The sequence below is a fragment of the Trachypithecus francoisi genome, unplaced genomic scaffold (assembly GCF_009764315.1).
Source record: "Trachypithecus francoisi isolate TF-2019V2 unplaced genomic scaffold, Tfra_2.0 Lachesis_group1, whole genome shotgun sequence".
NCBI classification, from domain to species: Eukaryota; Metazoa; Chordata; class Mammalia; order Primates; family Cercopithecidae; genus Trachypithecus; species Trachypithecus francoisi.
Genome location: NW_022681454.1, coordinates 76,773,384 through 76,791,157, shown reverse-complemented (window position 1 = coordinate 76,791,157; position 17,774 = coordinate 76,773,384). Strand labels below are relative to the sequence as shown.

At 39.7% G+C, this 17,774-nt stretch overlaps 1 protein-coding gene across 1 annotated transcript in view; it reads right to left on the bottom strand.

Annotated features, from left to right (window-relative positions):
• PPAT (phosphoribosyl pyrophosphate amidotransferase) overlaps positions 1-17,774 on the bottom strand; it is a 42,697-nt gene that overhangs the window by 10,384 nt on the left and 14,539 nt on the right. The window contains exons 2-3 of the mRNA XM_033214592.1: positions 2,694-2,760; positions 1,243-1,449 (exon numbers count right to left, since the gene is read on the bottom strand). Coding sequence (XP_033070483.1) covers positions 1,243-1,449; positions 2,694-2,760 — 274 coding nt within the window. The remainder of the gene's footprint in view (positions 1-1,242; positions 1,450-2,693; positions 2,761-17,774) is intronic.

Sequence of the window (17,774 nt, the reverse complement as noted above, 5' to 3'; positions counted from 1 at the left end):
TCTGTCATTGTTTCCAATTCATTTTTTTCATGTCATCTCCAAGTTTCTACTCCATTTTATTTTTATGCTTTTGTGATATATAAGAAGAAATATATATGTTGATTTTTATCCTGGTCTTTCCTGGTACATAGCTCCTAAAACCCTTAGAATTGCCAAAATGATAGGTGTCCTTTTGTATGCTGTTGAGATGACCGGTAGCTAGGGGTTCCTACATAGCATCAGTATGAGGGCTGGTTTCCAGGGGAATCAACCAGAGGGTTGGAGCTTCCAGCTTCATCCCTGGACCCCCAGGGAAGGGGAGAAAGGCTAAAGGTTGAGCTGACCACCAGTGGCTGATGATTTAATCATTCATGCCTACTTCATGAAGCCTCTATAAAAATTCACAATGACTAGGTTCAGGGAACTTCTGGATAGCTGAACACTTGGAGATGCCTGGAAGGTGGTGCCCCTGGAAAGGGCATGGAAGCTCCATGCTCGTTCCCACATACCCTGCCCTTTCCATCTTTTCACCAGACCGTTCTTCTGTAGCCTTTGTAACATCCTTCATAATAAACTGGTAAATGTATACAAAGTACTTTCTTGAGTTTTGTGATGTTTGAAACCAAAGGCAGTGCCAGGGCTGTTGCAGGAACTCCCAATTTATAACTGGTTGTCAGATGTACCAGAGGCCTGGACTTGCAACTAGCATCTGAAGCGGGGGACAATCTTGTGGGATTGAGCCCTTAACTTCTGGAACCTGACTTTACCTCCAGGTACTATCAGAATACAACTGAATTATAGGATACCCATTTGGTGTCCTCTGGAAAATTGGCTGGTATAAGAAACCCCTCTATTTGGCCACAGAAGTGTGCTGAGTCTGAGAATAGGAAAAACAGTTTGGTTTTTCTTATCTCATACAAGCTTTGTACATAGCAACAGAGTTAAAGAGATAGCAAGTCCATAAACTCTAATTTCTCTATGCTTCCAACCATAAAGCAACTCTCCCAAATCTCTAAAGCAGTGCATTCAAAAAGTGAGTCTAAAATGCGTATTCTCACCCTTGTCTCCAACTCCAGGGGACATCTTACAATCTGGAATTGTAACAAGTACTCCAGATCATTCTGATGCAATTGTTTGTTGCAGTTAAGTAACAGGTAGCAACAATTAGAAAATGTCTTTTACAAAGATCCTTAACTTTTATTCATTAACCCATGCTAATCATTTAAAAAGGCTCAAGGAAAACAAACAAACAAACAAACGTACCTTTTTCCTTAATCGAGCAGCATTTACCAATTCGCCATTATGTGCCACAGCTATCTTCCCATGAAGTGTTTCAACAACAAAGGGCTGACAATTTTCTAATTCACATTTTCCTGTAGTGGCATATCTTGTGTGTCCAATTCCAAGATTTGAAACATATAATTTTTTCAAATTGTCTTCAGTAAAGACGTGATTTACAAGACCCATTCCCTTGAGAAATCAAAAAATGCAACTTAGAAAAAAACAGACTAGTACTGCTAGTAATAAACGCCTCTCTTCTCTGCTCAGCCAATCCAAATAAAGACAAAGAAGTACATTTAATTTCTGTGTTTCAGAATTCTAATCTAAAAAAAAAAGGCCAAAAACAAATAACCTAACTGTAAGAACTGTGAAGCACTTACTTAAAAAAAAAAAAAAACTTTATTGAGGGAAAAGTCACATAACATAAAATTAACCATTCTACAGAGAAAAATTTAGTGGCATTTAATACCTTCAATGTTGAAGCACTTGTGTTTCATAAGATACTATTCACTAAAACATTTAAGAACAGATGTACTAAGCAATAAAATTTGTCAAGCATAAAAACTAAGATTTGCATTAAACAAATCAAAGCATCTTAAAGCATTTAAATAAATGACTCCCTATTTGAGTTGGTCTTAGGCAAAAAATTGTCACTGGGGAAGAAATACATCCTAATTTGACAAATGTTAGGATATAAAGTTGAAAGTGGCTGATCCAAAGAATATCCCTTTGATTGCAAATTATTTATTCAAACACCCCCCCCCATATTAATGATCACCTGTCTTTTGTTATCTTTGTCATCCCATTTCTTTCACTTTTTAATTAATTAATTTATTTTTTTGAGACGTAGTTTTACTCTTGTTGCCCAGGCTGGAGTGCAATGGCATGACATCGGCTCACCGCAATCTCTGCCTCCCAGGTTCAAATAATTCTCCTACCTCAGCCTCCCAAGTAGCTGGGATCACAGGCATGCGCCACCACACCTGGCTAATTTTGTATTTTGAGTACTCCCGACCTCAGGTGATCCTCCCACCTTGGCCTCCCAAAGTCCTGGGATTACAGGCATGAACCACCACACCCAGCCTGTTATCAAGATTTCTTTCTTTCTTTTTTTTTTTTTTTGAGACAGAGTCTCGCTCTGTTGCCCAGGCTGGAGTGCAGTGGCCGGATCTCAACTCACTGCAAGCTCTGCCTCCCGGGTTCACGCCATTCTCCTGCCTCAGCCTCCCGAGTGGCTGGGACTACAGGCGCCCGCCACCTCGCCCGGCTAGTTTTTTTTTGTATATTTTTAGTAGAGACGGGGTTTCACCGTGTTAGCCAGGATGGTCTTGATCTCCTGACCTCGTGATCCGCCCGTCTCGGCCTCCCAAAGTGCTGGGATTACAGGCTTGAGCCACCGCGCCCGGCCAAGATTTCTTAAAGTTCAAATTTACCTTGTGTGATTTGAATGTTGGCACTGAACTCCCGTCACTAGTCACAATACCAGCACTCTCCTGACCCCTGTGAATATAAAAAGATACTAGCTGTTAAATCTGCCAATTGATAAGCTTCTTGAAGAACTTTATCAAGCATACTTTCTCGACAAGCATCCATGAACTTAGTGTGACAACACATTAAATGCTACTTGTACTAGCACTACTCCTATTGATGATGCTGATGATTAGCAATCACAGCAGATGACAATGTAACAATTAGATATCTAATTCTAACTAACATGTCCTAAGCATTTTACGCTGTAAAAATAAATAATTTAAAACCTATTGGAACCCCAAATATACTTTAGGCCTTAAGAGAGATATGACTGTGATCCAAGTCACATATGGTTACAACTTCTGTTTCTCAGACTATAGATTAACTCACTTTCTAATTTTTCTTGTTCTATACAATGACTAGAGAGAATTAAAAGACATCAGAGACGGCCAGGCGTGGTGGCTCACGCCTGTAATCCCAGCACTTTGGGAGGCCGACACGGGCAGCTCAGGAGGTCAAGAGTTGGAGACCATCCTGGCCAACTCTCGACTAAAAATACAAAAATTAGCTGGCCATGGTGGCACACGCTTGTAGTCCCAGCTACTGAGGAGGCTGAGGCAGGAGAAACGCTTGAATCAGGGAGGCGGAGGTTGCAGTGAACCAAGAAGAAAAAAAAAAAGACATCAGAGATGATAACATCCTGCCTTCTCAAGTGATGACCTCTGTTAAAGATTAACTTCTAGGCGGAGGCGGGTGGATCACAAGGCCAGGAGACTGAGACCATCCTGGCTAACATGGTGAAACCCCGTCTCTATTGAAAACACAAAAAATTAGCCGGGTGTGGTGGTGTGCGCCTGTAGTCCCAGCTACTTGGGAGGCTGAGGCAGGAGAATGGTGTGAACCCAGGAGGCGGAGCTTGCAGTGAGCCGAGATCGCACCACTATACTCCAGCCTGGGCGACAGAGCAAGACTCCGTCTCAAAAAAAAAAAAAAAAAAAAAAGATAACTTCTGCTTTGCTGTCCTGCATAGACCAAATGAAAAAAACCCATTAACAATTACATCCTCTGTAAATATGTTAAAGGTACCCTTCCCCAAAAGAACCACCACCTATAACCAATCAAACTGCTGTAACTGGGCGCTAACCTTGTATAAAAAATGTGATTCTGCTAAAAACTCCTGTCTGCCTATAGAAATGAAACCTTAACTTTCCTACTTTGCAATGCTGACTCCATTCCTTGGAGTTGGTGTTTCCAGGTGAGTCATCCTCAAACTTGGCGCTTGAATAAACTCTCTTTAAACTAGATTCTGATCCTTTTATTTAGGTTGATAGCATGAGTGATCTAATTTGGCTTTCACAACAATCCTATGAAGTCGGTACTATGATTACCACGCCCATTTTACAGATAACCACACACTAAAGCAATAGAAAGGAAGTTACTTTCCCATTGTCAAACAGACAGCAAGTGGTACAGCCAGGATTCGAATACAGACAACCCAACTGCAGAATTTATGCTTCTAACCTCTACACTTTATAACCTCTAAATAGGGTTTCAACAGGATGAGTATGTAGATATAAATTAAAACCTCCAAATATAACAGAGGCAAAATGTGTAGTTGGTACTGAAACTATAACCATTTTTTGTGCCTTTCTGCATTTTCCAAATGTTCTCCAATAAATAGCACTTTTATTATTAGAAAAAAAAAATGTTGTTTTTGAAAACCCTCTGCTGACCAGGCACTCTTTCCCATGTCTGTGTCTCATTTCCTGCATTAGTGTTTTTAAGTGGTGATACAGAGAAAACAGCCAAAATCTAGACTGAAGGTAGGGCAAGACATAGTAAAGACTAAGAGCATCCATACCACTGTGCAGTATAAACTCTCATAAAGGTTCCAACTGCTTTACAATTTTTAATAGTTCTGAACAAGTGCTATAAATAGTAGATGTTTATTGACCAATTTTTGTTCCAGAGAACATATATATCAGGATAGAAACAAAAAGTAAACCTCTTCCATATGTGCCTGTAGACTTTAGTGGCTGTTAATACATTGATTTATTTGGTAAAAAGGAACCTTTTTCAAAATTATATATTGCAATTGTTGCAGCATTTTATTAACAAGAAAAACTATAACATTAAATACGTTGCCAAGTAAAACTCTAAAAAACACTTGGCATGGTCACAGCTCAGAGCAGCCTCAAGAAATGATTTTATTAAATGCATTAAATACTGAAAATAGATATGCATAATACTATATACCATATGGGACTAAATAAATTATGACTTATGATTAATTTTATTTAGTGAAATGCTATGGGGTCTGTAAGTTAACCAATGTTAGAGGACTAGGTGATTCATGTCTGTGGAAATACATTATTAACATTGGTTATAAACCTCTGGGAAAAAAACTCTGCCAACCATTTTCAAAACAATTTTTAAAAATCAACAATCATTTGGTAAAACAGTAAATTATGAAAGAAAAGAAATACACAAAAAACAGTTTTCTTTCCCTTTTGTCTCAAGGGTAGTTCTTCCTTCAAGCTGAAATGAATATGGTTAAAAATCATTTAGGTCCAGGCTTCTTTAATCACAAAGCCTGCTTATTTGGCAGTTTCTCAAGTTACTCCCTCAGGCAGCTTGAACCAGTTAAACTAGATCCTTTCAGCTCTTCAGAGCTTATTGACAACCAGCCGTCTGGTTTCCTAGGAAACAAAACCTTGGCTAGAAATAGTGAATCATTTCCAGGTCACTTTCAACATGGAGAGTGGAGCAGGAAAGCACTGGACTGAGGAGGAGGTTAAAGCTTTGCTAAGTGTCTGGGCAGAAAAAAATATACGAAAACAACTTTATGGAACACTAAGAAATAAAGGAATATTTATTTACATTGCTAAAAGGCTGCAATCATTAGGAGTATACAGAGATTGGAAACAGTGCCAGGCTAAGTACAAAAATCTCAAATATGAATACAGAACAGTTAAATATGCCCATAATTCTGGAGACAGCTCTAAAACTATGAAGTTCTTCCACGATTTGGATGTAATCCTGCAGTATGAACCTGCCACACAATTTACAGAGGAAGATGCAAATGGCAGGTACCTGGAAACGCTCAGCCCAAGTACAGCCCCAGAGACCACTGAAGGTAAAAAAAAAAAAAAAAAGTACTCTTTTGTTTTTGTTTTGTTTTACAGTTTTACAAACTGTAAAAGCTCAAGACTTCTGAGGCCGTATGATAAATATAGACGGAAATATCAAGACTGAGGAAAAAGAACCAATTTATTATGCTATTTTGCACAAGGTTAAGAATTAAGTTTTTTAAAAAGAGGTTAAATATTACCACTTTAAAAAAATCTGTAAAATACAGAAAAAGCACATTACAATGGCACCAACTGCTAGTGCCAACTGCATGTGATGTTTCTGAAATATGGATTGGGTTCTAAAAATTGTTTAAGTTTTAATTTTGTAAGAGTGGCAAAAAGGGGGAAAAATATCAAAAACATTGATCAACTGATGTTTTTCCACAGCTCCAAACAAGAACTTTCTCCTTTATTTTGTTTCCATTTTCCTAAATTGATAAATAAAAGCACATTTCAAATAACTGTTCAACACTATTTCATTACTTGTTTCGAAGAACAGCTCCATTTTAACAATGAAGAACAGCTCCATTTTAACAATGAAGTATCACAAAGATGTAAGAGATTAAATGATCTGAGACTAAGTGATTTAGAGGAGTTTCTTGACGCACTGTGTTGTTAAACCCAATACTGCCGGGCGCGGTGGCTCAAGCCTGTAACCCCAGCACTTTGGGAGGCCGAGATGGGCGGATCACAAAGTCAAGAGATCGAGACCATTCTGGCTAACACGGTGAAACCCCCGTCTCTACCAAAAACTACAAAAAAAACTAGCTGGGTGAGGTGGCGGCGCCTGTAGTCCCAGCTACGCTGGAGGCTGAGGCAGGAGAATGGCGTAAACCCGGGAGGCGGAGCTTGCAGTGAGCTGAGATCCGGCCACTGCACTCCAGCCTGGGTGACAGAGCGAGACTCTGTCTCAAAAAAAAAAAAAAAAAAAAACCAATACTATTTACATAGAATCTGCTCACTGTCTGTGGAAGCATTAGTAGGCAAAGGGAGGGAAATCAATGACAGTAATAAGATTTCTACCATAGTCTAAATCTTATAAATGCTATTTTTAAGAGCAGAATTATTCAAAAATCTGTAACACCCAATACCTGTGTGTACCATGGGCAAAACACTAAGCTATATACATTTAGTAATGTGAAACCTCAAAAAGGACAGAACTGCAAATAAATTTAACACCTGAGAGAAAATAGTAAATAGTATAATAAGAGTACCAAATGTGAATTGGGTTAAGAGGACAAAGATTACAACTGATTAACTTAAGTTAACTAATTTTCATGTTTACAGCTCAGTAACAAATCATTTCATTAAAAGAAGAATCCCTCCTGCCTACATTCTTTCCATTTCTGAGATGACACCAAATTCTGAGAAAGCTTTGTAGTTATTACCATATTAAACAGCAATTACATTATTTTATTCAATTAAACACCTTCGACTCTTCACTATTTAAGTGTTTTAAATATTGATTAAGAAATAAGTAAATCACTTAGCTTCTGAAAGTCCCCGATTTTAACCAGGAGTTGGTCTGATGAAGATGTGGGTGCCAATATCTCCACTTCTTAAAGGGATCTTCAGCCCTTTAAGGTATTCCCTTGGCTCCAAACTCCTTCATTTTCACTCATAAACAGAGGGACTATACTTACAACTTAACTATGCATGTTTAGGTACCTCAAACCCCCAATTCCAAAATCAAACTCTCTCTTCTCCCATCAACTTTTTTTTTTTTTAAGAGAGAGGGTTTCAGTCCTGTCACCCAAGCTGGAATGCAGTGACGTGATCTTGGCTCACTGCTGCCTTAACTTCCAGGACTCAAATGATCCTCCCATCTCAGCCTCCTGAATAGCTGAGACTATGGGGCATGAGCCACCATGCCCGGCTAATTTTTTGTATTTTTGGTAGAGATGGGTTTCACCATGTTGCCCTGGCTAGTCTCGAACTCCTGGGCTCAAGAGATTCTCCTGCTTCCGCCTCCCAAAGTGAGGCATGATCCACCACATCTAGCCTGAATTTGATCCTCCTACAAATTGCTTCCACCTTAGCCTCACTATATTTCCAATCACTTATACAGAAACATTTGAGATATCCTTGATTTTTGGCCAGTCACTAAGTCTTTAAAAAATCTGCTGGCATACTGCATAAAATTTTCTCTCTGCTCTATTCTCATTATGACTAACCAGAACTTCATTGTCTCTCATATAGAATATTAATGTAACCTCTTTACTGGGCTCCCTGGTTTTCAGCCTCTTCTCGTACACTTTCCACAATACCACTAGTTGTTTTTACATTTTTAAATTATAAAATTATAAGCACATTAACATTTTGATTGCATTAAAAATAATCTTTTTTTTTTTTTTTTTTTTGAGACGGAGTCTCGCTCTGTCGCCCGGGCTGGAGTGCAGTGGCCGGATCTCAGCTCACTGCAAGCTCCGCCTCCCGGATTTACGCCATTCTCCTGCCTCAGCCTCCCGAGTAGCTGGGACTATAGGCGCCCGCCACCTCGCCCGGCTCGTTTTTTGTATTTTTTAGTAGAGACGGGGTTTCACTGTTAGCCAGGATGGTCTCGATCTCCTGACCTCGTGATCCGCCCGTCTCGGCCTCCCAAAGTGCTGGGATTACAGGCTTGAGCCACCGCGCCCGGCCTAAAAATAATCTTTATACCCAAGATTAATCATGATCTAAAATTAAATATTACAATTAATGGTTCCATAATATTTAACTGAGTGTGGGTCTTCACCCCCCTCAGGCAAATGATACTGCAATTAATAACTTTTGTCCATTTTTAGTATTATTACTTTAGGACACAAGTCCTAATATTGATTCAGGAGGATATAATTACTTTGGTTTTTTGTTGTTGTTTTGTTTTGGGTTTTTCGTTTTGTTTTGTTGTGTTTGAGATGGAGTCTCACTCTGTCAAAAAGGCTGGAGTGCAGTGGTGCGATCTCAGCTCACCACAACCTCTGCTTCCCAGGTTCAAGCGATTCTCCTGCCTCAGCCTCCTGAGCTGGGATTAGAGGCGCACGCCACCATGCCCAGCTAGTTTTTGTATTTTCAGTAGAGACAGGGTTTCACCATGTTGACTAGGCTGGTCTCGAAGTCCTGTCCTCAAGTGATCTGCCCACCGTGGCCTCCCAAAGTGCTGGCATTACAGGCCTTAGGCATCCCGCCTGGTCATTACTTTGAAACATTATTTCTAAAATAACTGCTTTCCAAAATAACTGTACTTCACTAGCCATGAATGTCCCTTCTGTAGAACCATTGTCATGCAAAATTATGGAGTATTGACGGGAAAAATGGACTTTCCAAATTTAATAAGTAAATAGTTATTTAGGCCAGGCGTGGTGGCTCATCCCTGTAATCCCAGCACTTTGGGAAGTTGAGGAGGGTGGATCACCTGAGGTCAGGAGTTCAAGACCAGCCTGACCAACAGGGTGAAACGCTGTCTCTACTAAAAATACAAAAAATTAGCTGGGTGTGGTGGTGGGCACCTGTAATCCCAGCTACTTGGGAGGCTGAGACAGGAGAATCGCTTGAACCCAGGAGGCAGAGGTTGTAGTGAGCCGAGATCACGCCTCTGCACTCCAGGCTGGGCGACAAAACTCCATTTCAAAATAAATAAATAACGATTTAGGCTAATTTAAGAAACAATGGCCTATAATGATATACAAATTGGTAACTTTTAATTTGCATTTGTTTAATTACCAGTAAGGTGGAACACTTTTCTATACATTTATTCACTTTTACAAATTGACCATTCATGTCAACTAGGGTCTTAGAAATCTGCGTCATTTTCTTGCCTTACGATTTATTTGATCTACAGAATCCAAAACTTTTTTTTTTTTTTTTTTGAGACAGAGTCTCGCTCTGTCGCCCGGGCTGGAGTGCAGTGGCCGGATCTCAGCTCACTGCAAGCTCCGCCTCCCGGGTTCCCGCCATTCTCCTGCCTCAGCCTCCCGAGTAGCTGGGACTACAGGCGTCCGCCACCTCGCCCGGCTAGTTTTTTTTTTTGTATTTTTTAGTAGAGACGGGGTTTCACCGTGTTAGCCAGGATGGTCTCAATCTCCTGACCTCGTGATCCGCCCGCCTCGGCCTCCCAAAGTGCTGGGATTACAGGCTTGAGCCACTGCGCCCGGCCCAGAATCCAAAACTTTTTAAGGTAATCAAAGTTTTTTCCCTAAGGCTTAAGAAGCCCTCCTTGCACCAGGTTTGATTCATTATATAATGTTTTCTGGTTTTTCCTATGGCGGAACCAGCAGAATTTTTATTGGTGTGTGATAAATGGAAGAAGGGAAGAAAATGAAAGTGCCTTTTCCACTGTTGGGATCAATCTCATGCAAGTGGTAGGGATAGGCTGCTTGTTAGGCAGCAAGTAGCCAGGACCAGAGCCATGGCAAAGGACCCAAATACACTTTTGACTAACTCTACGAGGCTTCATGTTCTGCTAAATCTGATCATCCTCAGCCTCAGAATTCCTTTGGCCTACAGCTGCCAAACCACATTCCTTCAGTGGTCAAGTTTCCCCTCTATTTCACTCCTCTTATTTTATACCAAATGCATCTCAAGTAATGATTTAAGAGTTTCAGTTTAAAATCCCCAGAGCCTCTGCCTACAGTTTTAGGATTCATGCTGTGGAATGAGGAGCAACTTAGGAAAAAATTATCTGAAGAAGTCGGAGAGAGAGCTTTTCTGTTTCACTATCATTTGTATATTTGGTCCAGACTCTTTTCTATGGCGGTAAATCTAGACTCTAAACCAGGTAATAGAATAGAAACCCTGCCTTTCTTTACTGCTCTCATACTCAAGCTCAGGTGTTAAATAACCTGGGCCCTGTTTCTCTAAAGATAATTCTTACATAACTCCACATTTTTATTTTCCCTATTTTCAAACAAATCTAAAATATTCCTCAACAACATTTTAGCCTAAAGCAATTATAAAACCTGATTTAATTTTTCGACAATTTTTACCTTGAGAGTTAAATACAACTGTGCCATCTGAAAGCAGTGATGTGCTTTTGTACTTATGTTTGTTTTTCATTTGTTTTCCTCTTTTAACATAGAAACCCTAATAGAGTTTTTAAGATGATAAAGAGCATACCTTTTCTTTTTCTTCAACGGGAAAGCCTGTAAACATAATGGTGAATCATGATTTTAAAAGAATGTTTATGCCACTAAAATCACACCTAACAGTTGATCTATTAATGTAAAATACAACGCTACTTTTGTTACTCAATAAAATAGAACTGGAAAAACATTTGGAAATAAAATGATTAATGAGATGAGTAAATTTTTAATTTAAACATTACAAAGAGCAATCAAACGATACTTATCTACCTCCCAATTAGTCTGCAATTTCACTGTAATTATAATTCATCTTCATGTGTCAATTTGAGTTAAAAATCATATAAGTTGGATTCCTTTCTAAGATGTACTTCATCCTCCTCATTCGATCACTTTAAAAAGTAGCCTATGCCTCATTTTATGAAAGCCTATATAAAAGCATCCAAACCCTAAAATAAGGAAATCAAAGGAGGACTTCAGTTTTTATGGTTGGCATGGTTCTTTTAAATGACATATCCCTTAATCCATTTAAACATAATTTAGATTAACTTCTGGAAACTTTAGTATGTATCAATCAATAAATTATATAAGATACTTAAAAACTCTAAGATATTTGATCATATATGCCAAAAAAAACAGCATTTTCTAATTATCTATCTCATTGCAGGACCCACTTTTACATTACTGGTATTATTTAGCAAATGCCTACTCTGTTAGAGAACCCAAGATACAAATATAAATAAAACACCACATTTTAAAAATGTAAGGCTGGGCACGGTGGCTCACGCCTGTAATCCCAGCACTTTGGGAGGCCGAGGATCACCTAAGGTTAGGAGTTTGAGATTAGCCTGGCCAACATGGTGAAACTTCGTCTCTACTAAAAATACAAAAATTAGCCAGGTGTGGTGGCAGATGCTGTAATCCCAGCTACTCGTAAGGCTGAGGCAGGAGAATTGTTTGAACCCGGAAGGCAGAGGTTATGGTGAGCCAACATCACGCCACTGCATTCCACTCCAGCCTGGGCAACAGAGTGAGACTGTCTCAAAAAAAAAAAAAAAGTAATTTAACTTGAAAACTAACTACAACCATTTCTAAAAACTTACAAAATTATCAAACAATTCTAGCAGAAATTCAAAATAGATCATGTCTATTTTGGATGGAAAAAATTGGATTTTTCTTTAAATACATAAATATTTAAACTATATTATACAAAATTTTATTACAAAATGTCTATCACAAATCTATTTTGAAGAATATTTTGAAGAATATGATCACATTTAGCTAAAGCTATTAGGATTATCAGTTATGTTATTTCTAAAAGAAATTCTGTTATATTTCCAGGCAAAATGTCAATTGCATCAGAAGATAAGGAAGATGTCTCAGGAAATCCTTTACTTCTGGTTTCTCATGTCAGACCAATGGAACTAGGTATAGTATAATGAGTGGGAAAGAATGAAACTGATCTAATTTCAAACTAGAAGATAAGACTGGTTTCTAATCTGAGAAAATCGACAATTTTTCCCGGAAGAAACACTCAGAATTAATTTATGTTTTCCTCCCTTTTTGCCAACCCATACTGAAAAAAATTATTTCTAAAGCAAATGATTTCTTTACCAAATTTAAGTTTCCTAGAAATACAGGTTCTCTAATTTCCAAACCTTACTCTTTAAATATAAGAAATCTGATGGCTAGACTTACACATAGTAATGCACATGATCACTTTAGTGGCAAGGGATTAAGACAAACAGAATTTTACATTTGAAAGTAAACATCAGAGCCACAACCAGGTCAAGGATTCAGTGTAAATCCTTCTTTGCTTCTATTTTTCTTTTCTTTTTTTTTTTTTTGGAGACCGAGTCTCACTCTGTTGCCCAGGCTGGAATGCACTGTCACGATCCCAGCTCACTGCAACCTCTGCCTCTGGTTCAGGCGATTCTCCTACCTCGGCCTCCCAAGTAGCTGGGATTACAGGCGCGTACCACCATGCCCAGCTAATTTTGTATATTTAGTAGAGACGGGGTTTCACCATGTTAGCCAGGCTGATCTAGAACCCCCAACCTTTGGTGATCCACTCGCCTAGGTCTTCCAAAGTGCTGGGATTACAGGCATGAGCCACCACACCCGGCCGCTTCTAATTTCTTATTGAAGCTAGAAGCAAAAACCTTACTTCTAACTTAAATAATAGAAAAACCTATTTGTTTTTTTTGTTGTTGTTGTTGAGACGGAGTCTGGCTCTGTCGCCCAGGCTGGAGTGCAGTGGCCGGATCTCAGCTCACTGCAAGCTCCGCCTTCCGGGTTTACGCCATTCTCCTGCTTCAGCCTCCCAAGTAGCTGGGACTACAGGCGCCCACCACCTCGCCCGGCTAGTTTTTTGCATTTTTTTTTAGTAGAGACGGGGTTTCACCGTGTTAGCCAGGATGGTCTTGATCTCCCGACCTCGTGATCCGCCCGTCTCGGCCTCCCAAAGTGCTGGGATTACAGGCTTGAGCCAGCGCGCCCGGCCAGAAAAACCTATTTGTAACGCAAATAAGAAAAAAAATTCTGAAAAGCATCTCAAAGCAAAGACATTAAATATACCACAAAATATCTCAAATAAATGCTATAAAGTTTTCTTCAATGACATAAAACTCGTGAATCTGATAAAAGTTGTTAATTGTAATATCATTTGTATGATAGGGGCCAAAACCTAATCTCAATTAAATATTACTGAACCATTAATTTAATATTTAATTTTAAATTATGGCCAGGCACAGTGACTCACACCTGTAATCCCAGCACTTTGGAAGGCCAAGGTGGGGGATCACTTGAGACCAGTTTGAGACTAGCCTGGGCAACAGAGCGAGACCCCTCCATGCCTAAAAAATTATTAAAAATAGGCCAGGTGCAGTCAGTGGCTCATGCCTGTAGTCCCAGCTACTTGTGAGGCTGAGGCAGGAAGGCTCACTTGAACCCAGGGGTTCAAGGCTGCAGTGAGCCATGACTGTGTTACTGCACTCGAGCCTGTGCAGCAGAGTCTAGGGGAAAAAAAACGAAAGAAACAAAATAAATTATGATTAATCTTGGGTATAATTCGAAGATATTTATGTATGTATGTATATATGTTGAGACAGTCTCGCTCTGTCGCCAGGCTAGAGTGCAGCGGTGAGATCCCGGCTCACTGCTATCTCCGCCTCCCAGGTTCAAGTGATTCTCCTGCCTCAGCCTCCTGAGTAGCTGGGATTACAGGCACGCACCACCACACCCAGCTAGTTTTTGTATTTTCAGTAAAGACAGGGTTTCACCATGTTGGCCAGGATGGTCTTGACCTGCTGACCTTGTGATCCGCCTGCCTCGGCTGCCCAAAGTGCTGGGATTACAGGCGTGAGACACCGCACCTGGCTGAAGATTATTTTCAATGCAAACAAAATGTTAATGTCATGCACAGTAGCTTGTGCCTGTGATCCCAGCTACTCTGGAGGCTCGCTTGAGCCTGGGAGGTTCAGACTGCAATGAGCGGCGATCTCTCCACTACACTCTAGCCTTGGTGAAAGAAAATTGCTTTCTTTTTAAAAAATTTTATTTTATTTTATCTTATTTTGAGATGGTGTCTCACTCTTTCGCCCAGGCTGGAGTGCAGTGGTGTATTCTCAGCCCATTGCAACCTCCACCTCCTGGACTCAAGCAATCCTCCCACCTCAGCCTCCCAAGTACCTGGTACCACAGGCACATGCCACCAAGCCTGGCTAATTTTTGCATTTTTTTGTAGAGACGGGTTTTGCCCTGTTGCCCAGGCTGGTCCCCAACTCCTGAGCTCAGGCAATCCACCTGCCTTGGTACCCCAAAGTGCTGGGATTACAGGCCTGAGCCACCATGCCCAGCCAAAACTTCCTTTCTTTAATAATATTACATCCAATTTGAAACTCTGTCTAAAAAAAAAAAAAAACCCCACAAAAACCAAAGTTAATGTGCTTGTAATTTTATAATTCAAAAAATGAACCTACTTCTTTTACGAAAATGAAATCTGAGGCCGGGCGCAGTGGCTCACGCCTGTAATCCCAGCACTTTGGGAGGCCGGGGCGGGCGGATCACGAGGTCAGGAGATCGAGACCATCCTGGCTAACTCGATGAAACACCATCTCTACTAAAAATGCAAAAATTAGCCGGGCGTGGTGGCAGGCGCCTGTAGTCCCAGCCACTCGGGAGGCTGAGGCAGGAGAATGGCATGAACCCGGGAGGCGGAGCTTGCAGTGAGCCGAGATCGCCCCACTGCACTACAGCCTGGGCAACAGAGGGAGACTCTTGTCTCAAAAAAAAAAAAAAAAAAAAGAAAATGAAATCTGAGAAAAGCACAAGATAATATGGTTATCAAAATAACCAATATAAAGTCAGGTACTGTCAGTAATGTAAATGAAGTATAAAACTGTTCTAGAGACCTAATACACACCATGGCATATTAAAGGATTTATAACTAAGTGGAGACATACTGCCTAGGAACAAGGCATTATGAAATTTCTGAAACACTTCCCTACCGTTGAAAGAAAATACTTCATTTAAAATGGCTTTAGTCTTTCTGTAATTTTCACAAGGCGTAAACACTGATTGTTCCGTGTGACTCTTCCAAGCCCTCAGCTCACGAGTAACCTCAGTTCTCAACCCTGACTACACATTAGATTCACAATCTGGGGATGAAGGATGAGGCAGGTACCAGAGTGGTGGTTTTTAAATGCTTCCCAGTAGACTGATATATAGCCAAAGAAAATCACAAGATAAAGAAAGGAGTTAAATTCTTTGTACCTATCCTATTTCAAAACAAATTATCTACAATGAGTCATTTTCTTATATAATTGTTTTCTACAGTAAATGCTACACATTTAAATACTGAACTTCCACTATATACTGATATACACCCTACATACTAAAGGAGTGATATGGAAGAGAAAAAAATGATATACAGGAAAGATGATCAAAATGTGACTAAAAAGCCACAACTTTATTAAAGCCAGTAACTGGCATAATGGACAGATTTAGGTTCGGAATTTGTTTCCCCACTGTTTAAGAGAAAAGCTAAGCTATGATTTGTTACTCCATCTCCTATGGAGGAAACTGCTTTCTTTAATAATGTTGCATCCAATTATTTACCTTGTCTGATGTATATAATGCATATGTCTTTTACCTCTTTACCTAATGCAGGTATCTCTACGTCAGTATTGGAACCCTCTAATAATACAACTTTTATCCCAACTGTAGCAAATGAAGGAGGAAAGCACTGGACTGTGCCAGAAGTCAGGGCTCTAATAGACATCTGGTCTGATAAAAGCATACAACGACAACTAGAGGGAACAGTGAGAAATAAGAGGATATTTGAACAAATTGCGGCCAAGCTTCAGAAATCTGGAATACAGAGAGACTGGAAACAGTGCAGAACAAAGTACAAAAACCTAAAACATGAATACAAGATCGTAAGAACAGCTCAAGATCTAGGCATGACTAAGAGTATGAAATTTTTTACTGAGTTGGATGCTATTCTGGGACCCAATAGAACAGAAAAATCACGAGACCAGGAGTCCCAAGATGGAGAACATGTCACAGAATGTGCCAACGTAAAAATGGGAGAGGACCAGACAGGTAGGAAGGTGAAGAAAAATAATCTTAACATCATGTTACATCATACAGGTTCAAGGATCCATTTTCCAAAATGCTTGGAATCAGATTGTTTTAGATTTAGACATTTTTTCAGATTTTAGAGTATCTGCATATACATTGTGAGGTATCTTAGAAAGGGGAGTCAAGTCCAAACATGAAATTCACATGTGTTTCATACATACAGCTTAAAGCTAATTTTATGCAGTATTTTTAATAATTTTGTGCATGAAACAAAGTTTTGACTGTACCCATCACATGAGGTCAACTGTATAATTTTCCACAGGTAGCATCATGTTGGTGCTCAAAAAATTTCAGATTTTGTAGCATTTCAGATTTCCTATGAGGGATGCTCAACCTGTATTGAAAATATTCAGTACCATAAGAGGAATGTTATATACGTAAGTTAAATAGGTTTCATTACATGCTATTTCACAAACTAGCTTAATTTATTATGAAACAGATTTAGTATACATTTGATCTTCCCCAGAATAGAAACAGTACAGTTACACAAAAAGGAGGAAATAAAACTGGATTCCCAGAATAAAGTTTAAAATAGATCAATTTTAATAAAGCAAATATGCAACCCCAGATGGCAGAAGTTAAAGTAAATTTTCATACTAATTGTGGTAAAACTGAGTAGAATAGAAAAAGGGCATTGAAGAACTTAGAAAAATATAAAATACATGAGACTTTCTTAGAAGTAGTACGTTTCTCTGGGACCCATCATAAATGTCTTTAAATTATATTTAAACCTAAGGATTGAGATACAGTACATACACACAAAGACATGATAGCATGAAATAAACTGAATGAGTTCTAGACCAGGATTCAGGAAGTCAAAGTTCTAAGGCTCTGTGGAACCTTGAAGTAACCAAGTGTCTCCTCTAGACCAGGGGTCCCCAACACCTGGACCCTTACTGGTCCGTGGCCTGTTACGAACTGGGTTGCACAGCAGGAGATGAGTGGTGGATGAGTCAAGTTTTTTCTGTATTTACAGACACTCCCCATCGTGCACATTACGACCTGAGCTCCACCTCCTGTCAGATCAATGGCAACATTAGATTCTCACATTAGATTAGAATACTGGTGCATGAAGACTGTTGTGAACTGTGCAGGCAAGGGATCTAGGTTATGTGCTCCTAGATTAGATGAGAATCTAATGCCTGATGATCTGTCACTGTCTCCCATCACTCCCAGATGGGACCATCTAGTTGCAGGAAAGCAAGCTCAGGGCTCC